Here is an 8,385-nt window from a genome sequence, read left to right as displayed (position 1 = left end):
GTTTAAGGGTTTGTTTTTTTTTGTTCACCCAATAAACAATAGAACAGAGGCTGGTAGTCTGCAAAAAAAAATAATCTCTGTTTCTTAAGCGTTTTTTTGGTTGCTCACCCAATAGTTTTGCAGCCTGCAGTGGCCGTACCGCCGCTCATGCTGCTACATCTACCACCACAACCACCACCATATATGTCTTGCAACCTGGTCCATCATATCAATCCTTACTGCTTGTCACTCATGTTATAACAGCTACCAACACTGTCACCATTCAGCCAGACTTTGTCAAACAGTTGATCTGTGTTGGGGCTCAATGTCGGATGCCCATTGATTACATACTGATGACCTATACTGATGACCTATCCTATGGCATGAAAAATTGATTTGGGGCCGGAAAGGGGACACTATGGTCACGGCCCCCCTCATTGTAAAGGGGACACTGTGGTCTCTATCCTTACAAGTAGCTAGAAGTTAATAACGTGCGCTATTACACATCTCACTTCTGCAGAACCTCTTTTTGAAGAGGAGTACAGAGGAGTATATCTTTTTATGACTCTGTTATTACAAGATCTGAGGTGTGTATAACAAGTATAATAAAGTATTCCATGCGCTATAAATATTCTAATAGTAAGAATATTAGGAGTAGCTCCTGAGTCCTGTGTAAATTCAATTGATTTACATACTTAGTTTTATATAGTGATATAACTTCTTGATATTTTCTAGTAATCTGTAAATTTTCAACAGGGCATATGTATCAAAGTAACAGCAGAGATCACAATATTCTATAGGTGTATACTGTATTTGTCAAGACAACCTTCATGACTATATGCTGTTTAGTTTATTGTGAATATCACATATACTATGAGATTTAGACATTGCTTGGATTCCTTTGTTTGTCCTAATGTTACGTCTATGGAATGTGATTTCACTTTGAACCTTTCTTTTGACAAATGGATGAAAATTCAAAATGCTGAATAGAGCTTATTTTGAGCAGCTGTTCCCCCAGCCTGTGCCACACAACAACTGCTGGTGCCTAAAAATAATCTTTATTAAGAACAGTTCAGGAATCTAGTCATGTTCGACTGAAGGCAGCGTTCCCTTGTAGCATGTAACAGCCCTTTTCCTGCAAGTTCATACAATTAAGCAACCAATCTTACTTTGCTTGCTCTCTGAACACTATGGAAAGCTATTAAGAGACAAGATTGTGAGAGCCGCAGTGCTGCAGAATCAGAAGCAGCAGCATCACACCTCTAATCTGAAGGAATGAGCCTGCACACCAGTCATATTCCTCTCTTCCCAATGATGTAGGATTAATAGCCGGGCATAGCAGATATACTACACTGGCACGTGCAGTGTCTATGGTTGAAGACACACGTAAAGGTCTACGGTGACTTCAGCAGACAGGTGAAAATGAATAGAAAGCCTTTTCGGTACCTTGGAATATAAGCTGCTCTAAATAAATAATGCATTGAGGGGTGAATCGGATACCTGATGGAGGAGTCTAAATAATGCACATCTATACACAAGAGTTTTAGCAGCACAGAATGCAGACAACTGTACCAAGGCTAACGGGCAAGATTCAAGAATGTCTCACTATCATTTTATCAAATGCTGTGAGTACTCATTTCTTGTGTGTTCTAATTGATTGTCTTGTTGCTTATTGCAGATTTCTCTGTGTGCTTCTGAATGAATTAGAAATGAAATGTTGTAGGGCTGGTGCACGGTGCTTACTGAGACCAGCAGTGCTGGCTATGGCATGCAAAATCTTTATGACCCTGCACTATACCGTGTGCTTGCAGTAACCATAGCAAAATGTATCAATATGCAGGATGTATGTAGAATGACTTAATAACCAATACAGCGTAGTCATCATGATGATTAGGACAACATAGCACTTTTTATGCAGATCTTTACTGTCTATTACTATGTCTCAATATCTATAATAAGCTACTATCATTTCCCGAAAACATTAAAAAACAATGTTATAACCCCAATATCAATCAATACAGCTTTTCTTGGATTGAAATAATACATAAAACCATTTGTCCTAAGTGTTTTCTGTCAAGGTCATCCATAAAAATATCCCATTGCAAATTACAGTTCATTTTGGGAAATATAAAGGAAGTGCTGATTGGGTAGATTCTCGGATTTTGAGGAATTTACCATATGTATCATGAAGGATTTCTCTCATTATCCTGTTATGATTGATATTTTCACCTCTCGGTGCCTATTTCTGCTTTCTTCATAATCATTTCAATGTATTTTCTGATTTTGATATAATGAGGCTTCATTTTAGCATTTGGAGCACTGGATGCTGAGGAAACAAACAAGCATTGTGAATTCAGATGCTTCATAGTAAATCATGTCAGGATGAGGTTTGTGGCTCAGAGAAGATTGACTAGTGCCAGCTTGTATACACAAATCTGCTCCAATTATTGTAAGTTTGTCTCTGTGCTGTGATGGTGCATAACCAAGGCAAGCTTTATAATGGTGCATGATTCATTTCATATTATATTGGCAATACACATATTTATGACACTGGAATGTATGGCATGTGCCCCACATGTTGTCAAAGCCTCAGTATTTGTGTCTAACATATCCTGTATAATACATTAGATGTACTGTATAGAATCCATGGATTGAGTGATATAACTAAAGCCCACTTGACTACGTTACTAATAGAAGCTATTCACACAGGTTGCATTGGCCACATGTAGAAATGTGGGAGTAACATGTTCCTGTATATTTCAGCAAATACAAATACATGGGAGTGTCCACATCTTATATCAGTACTAGTGCACCAAAGACTGGCTTGTATGCTGCCAACTATCCCTGGTAGTGTGTAAGAGGATACAAGGAATCAGGGCAATAGCTCTATGTGCTTACTGTCTACAGGCAGCAAATAACCAATAGTGTAGCACACACCTACCAGTACCAGGTATATGTTCTAATTCTGCCTTTAAGGCCTACTGTAAATTCCATAACACATGCTATCAGATAGAATGAAATGTCAAAAATCTATTGAAATGTCAAATGTTAGATTATACATCCCCAAAGACATTGCAGGAAATGTAAGAAAAGTCTTTGTTGCCCTGAGCAACCAATCACAATGCAGCTTTCACTTCATATTCTGCTTGTGAAAAATAAAAGCTGTGCTGTGATTGGTTGCTAGCCAGTTTTTGTAAATGTGTCCTATGTTCTTAATTTTTATTTGAGAATATGTTTGTTCTGGATTATGAATGTATGGGTTAGCAATCACATATGCATTGATAAAGAGTAACCGGGTGGGTTGTCAAAAAATCAATTATACTGTAATGCAGTACTTCCAAACAAATTTTATTTATTTGAGATACCGCTGTTTTGGTTTTGCTGTTGCAGTCATTTTTGCAGATGGACATGTTGGTTGTCACCTCTGAATTAGAATCTCAAATACTGATGGTAAAACATTAAAGTAAGATAGAGTTCACATTACCGTTGGTGTCCGCTCAGAAGGTGTCTGTTTAAAAAAAACAAACAAACAGACACCTATTATAACAGACACAAACGGATAGTAACTGATGGCTATGGCTATCAGTTACTGTCTGTTATATGTCCGTTGCCCATAGACCTCAATGTTAAAAAAATAGCGGACACTTGCTGTCTGTTTATTCGAACAGACACAAAAGTCCTGCATGTAGGATTTTTTTTGTCCACTTGAAAAAATGTCCATGGTTGTAAAGGGACACTAAAGGACACAAAATAAAATCCCATTGAAATGAATGGAAATTGCAAACGTACCAGCTAGTGTCTGTTGCTAAAATCTTGTACGGGCAATAGCCGCGGACACCAACCGTAGTGTGAATGTCCCCTAAAAGTTCTGTATCTGAAAATCTAAAGAAGACGACCAACATGGCTACCTTTTCAGTTTTCACACTTTCAACAATTGACCTTCCCAGCTGAACAGAAAAATATTCCTGTATAGGCACTTTACTGTGCTGTAGATGTAAATTCAGCATAAACACACTTAGGTCAACCATATCACCCAGCTGAATATTGAGGAGTCTGAATGTACAGATAAAATACGCCTGTATTATCACTGTGTGAAAGTGCTCTAAGTAAAATATATATAAGAACCAAACTTGGCCTATCACTCTCATATCTATATTAATAATATTTGGGCATGGACAGAATTAAGGAATTGTTCAGATACAGTGTAGTGGAAGCACAGTTAAAGAAGGCTTATTGTTAAATTGTTGTATTATGCACCATGAATTATTTGTATTGAGTTGTATGTTAAGTTATATGTGAGGTATTACTTTAATTGTGCACAGGTCATTGCGCAACGTGTTGTTCTGGTGGTTTTTTTGGAAGCTGCATCCCCCCCCCAACATCATTGCTTTCAGGCATTGCCCAGGTTACCCAGGCAGGGCTGGTTTTATATAAAGTGGGGCCCAAATGCTGAAATATTGTACCTACAACATAGTCACATTCTGTTCACTGATCAGATACGGTGCACAATTAGCAAGGCATATGTCTTTCCCTTAGGACTCGACAATTATGACCTAAATCAAAATTTCGATTAATCAGTCATTTTACCTTGATTATGATAAATGGCAGTTATTTAAGTCACACACAACCCCTTTTACAGTATGAGTATGTGCTGGGCGAACTTTATGAGATTAATCTCACGAGGTTCGTACAGGGTTTTGTTCACATTGAACACAGCCAAACTGGAACTTCTATTACTCTTAGAACCCAAAGTTCGTGGAGACCGTTTTTTTTTAGCCGGACGCAAAGTTTTTAAAAAAATGGTTTCCTCGCGGACAGGCTGCAGGTGGACATGGGCGGTCACCTTTACAAACCCATTCAAGTGAATGGGTTTTAAAAGTGACTGCCAGGTTTCCCTCCCCTGTCCAGCTTAGACAGGGCTGAAGACAGAAACCTGACAGAATGCACAAACTGGACATCGGCGCAAGTGTGAACCACTCCTAACACTGTTTTTTATGTCTGATCATCTGCCCTGGGCCTCAGCATATTATGCTCTGGGTTCTGAGGAGAGTATAATAATAGCAGAGTATAGTAATAGCAGTTTCGATTTGGATGGGTTTGGTCTGAAACTGCAGGTAGAACCTCGCAAGTATTGTAATAACCAAAATAACCGTCATGAACAAAATTGGTTATCTGGGTTGATGTTTAGTTTTGTACATATGTACATAGTACCATATACTGTAGGATCACTATACCAGGACTAAATACTGGAATGTCAGTTTCTGACCACCCCATTCCCCTATGACCCCATAGTAGATTTTGATTAATGGAAAAAGTCCTTAAAGGTAAGTACCCACGTTGCAGAAATGCAGTTTTTTTTGTTGCAGATTATGCTGCGTTTTTTTTAGGCAAAGTCGATTTAACAGAAGGGAAACGTCTAAGAGCTTCCTTTATATTTGTCATACCTTTTCAAGCCACTGTTGACTTTGGCTCCAAAAACTGCAGCAAACTCTGCAACAAAAAATGGTGTGTTTCCGCAATGTAAGACCTTAGCTGTGATGTCCCTGTCCTTAGTCTGCTGATTATCAATCAGTGGCCTCAGCATGTCCTTCACTGAGGCCACTGATTGGCCACAGCGGTTACATGTGGTGAGGACTTCTGCTGGAAGAAAACATTGGAACAGCTGGACCGAGCCATGCTGGAAGGTGCAGGGACCGATGAGTAAATTTTTTGTTTTGTTTTCCCTTCCCCAGTTTAATTTTTAGAAAAAGAATTATTCTAGACAGCCCCTTTAACATCTTAGTATACTATACATCACACTATAGAACACAATTCTAGTATGCATAATGTGCACTTGTATATAAGAAAACAGACAGACACTCATATGCTATACATACTCACACATATACATTCATATACCATATAAATACTTACACACATTCATGTACCAAATATACTCTCACATCTACAATTATTATATATTATGTTGCCATACAGGCCCAAAGTCTGTGCTAGCTGTAACATGCTATTACTACTATCACAGGCTTCGGGCCTATATGGTACTGCTAGCACAGGCTTCGGGTCTGTATGGTAATATCCCAGACAACGTGACGTCTAGGACATTAACATATAGGCCCGAAGTTGCTAAGATTAACATCGGATCCCGGAGAGGTGAGTAAAACTGTTTATTATGTTCCCTCCCCTCCCCTGGGGCTCCGATTATAATTCTCAGGGGTCTGAAAAGACCCCTGAGTATAATAATAGTGGTAGTGGGATGCAGCCTGGGCCCGGGCCTATTCACTACCGCCCTTCGCGGCCTATAGTACAAGGGAAAACGGGGGCGGCAGTGAGAAGGCTCGGGGAGGTTGGTAAATAGGTCGCTACCAGCTGGGGATACTCGCTCAGTTTACTTACCAAACTCGCACTGCTCCTGCTGCTGCCTCCTCTTCACCCGGCAGTAAGAAGTCTGCGTCTCAGCATAGGCGGCGTGATGATGCCACCTACGCTGAGACGCAGACGTCTAAACCAATGCAGGAGAGTGCTCTCTTGCATTAGTTTAGGCAAAAAAAAGTAAAAAAAAATATCACCAGGGCTCCCCGTAATGACCCATTGAAATGAATGTGATCTGTTTTCGTGTATACGTGCCAGAATGCGAGCGTGTTAACTCTGTGTGAACTGCCCCTAAGGACTTTCTAATTACCTCCATTATGTTGCCAAATTTTGTCACCCAGAATAGAATGACCAACCCTCCACACCCTTATTTGTGAATTCTACTTTGGGTCTCATTTGGTTGCTGTCTAGTAGCAATTGAAATGTGGGCTGGACCCCCAGAGCATCTGCCTGGTAAACCTCTATGGTATGTGTGCTTTGTTCGGAGGTCCAGAAACAAAACTCTAGACTGGCATTTTTTACTGCATTGCAGGCTTATTTAGACATTTCAGGAGTAGATGGTCTTATGTGAGGAATAATTGCTATTGTTAACCAAGAATTATATGTCAAGTTCAGTTTAAAAACAAAGGACTCCTGGTGGATCCCATTATATTCAATGTGTACTTGCTGTTTTAGCAGTCCACCTCTCTGTTGTGTAAGTCCCCTAGTGTGAACCTAGGATAAATGTTCTTGTTTTAGGATTTATTTAAATGGTTTCATTATGGTAAATGTTCTTCTTCACCATCACTGGCCGAAGACGTTACAGCATTCAGAAGTTGTGTCTCCATTGTAACATGCATAGGCAATGTCTAGTGTTTCTTACAAAAGTTTAATTTGGCCATTAATATTGAAGACAGGGTATGCATTGGATGAAACATATGTCACTGCACTGGGGCCAGTGTTTGGAACTGCTTGATTGTTATTGTGTATTATGATAATGGTCTGCCTTTCATTGTGAATACATTAGGATTATCTAAATCAATTACACAACATGAAAATTTTTAAAAGTTAAACGGAAAAGTAAAGTCCTCCTTTTTTCACAAACAGTGACACTCATATGCATTGGCTACATCTGGTATTGCAGCATTGCCTCATTTACTGGAATAAGAAAATGCTGCAATATCAAATACATGAGTAGAGTTGTTTGTGTTCATAGAACCTAACGATAACCTTCAATAGCTGCTATAAAAGGTATTACAGAGCATATTACATATAAACAATATACCTCAGTTATGTATGTCACTTTTGTAGATTTGGAGAAACACAACTTGATATCTTAGGCAAATGATTCAATTGATGCACTTGAAGCAATTGGTGGACTCAAGTAGGATGGATGATGTAATAGCAGTGGGGTGATCAACTCTCGCTGCAGTAGATGGAGCAGGTTGCATATGGTTGGGGTCTGGGTAGCAATGGAAGTTTGGGGAGGTGGTAGACTCCCTTCAACTTCCCCCCAAGTTCCGACCTAACACTGCTCAGGGTTTGAGCAAAGTGCATTACAGTTTACCCCAAGCAAGATACATTAAGGTAGACTGCAGAGGGAGCAGTCACTTTAAAGAGGACCTTTCATCAGATTGGACACATGCAGTTCTATATACTGCTGGAAAGCTGACAGTGTGCTGAATTCAGTGCACTATCGGCTTTCCCGATCTGTGCCCGGTGTAAAGCGCTATCGGTCCCGGTACCGTAGCGCTTTACAGTCAGAAGGGCGTTTCTGACACTTAGTCAGGAACGTCCTTCTGCCTCGCGGCGCCTATCGCGCTGTACTGTGGAGCGGGGAGGAACGCCCCCTCCCGCTCCTGATAATACTCGTCTATGGATGAGCTGTGTGAGCAGAGGGAGGGGGCGTTCCTCCCCGCTCCATAGTACAGCGCGATAGGGCTGCTGGGCAGAAGGGCGTCCCTGGCTAACTGTCAGAAACGCCCTTCTGACACTAAAGCGCTACGGTCCCGGGACCGATAGCTCTTTACACCGGGCACAGATCGGGAAAGCCGACAG

The 8,385-nt window shown here is 40.4% G+C and overlaps 1 protein-coding gene across 1 annotated transcript in view; it reads left to right on the top strand.

The window, feature by feature from the left end:
- The first annotated feature begins 1,566 nt into the window (after window positions 1–1,566).
- MYO16 (myosin XVI) overlaps window positions 1,567–8,385 on the top strand; it is a 247,923-nt gene continuing 241,104 nt past the window's right edge. The window contains exon 1 of the mRNA XM_075265275.1: window positions 1,567–1,604. Coding sequence (XP_075121376.1) covers window positions 1,577–1,604 — 28 coding nt within the window. The 5' untranslated portion in view covers window positions 1,567–1,576. The remainder of the gene's footprint in view (window positions 1,605–8,385) is intronic.

This window comes from Leptodactylus fuscus, chromosome 2 (assembly GCF_031893055.1).
Source record: "Leptodactylus fuscus isolate aLepFus1 chromosome 2, aLepFus1.hap2, whole genome shotgun sequence".
In the NCBI taxonomy this organism is placed as follows: domain Eukaryota; kingdom Metazoa; phylum Chordata; class Amphibia; order Anura; family Leptodactylidae; genus Leptodactylus; species Leptodactylus fuscus.
The sequence above is the reverse complement of the archived record's forward strand: the minus strand, read 5'-3'. Positions and strand labels throughout refer to the sequence as shown.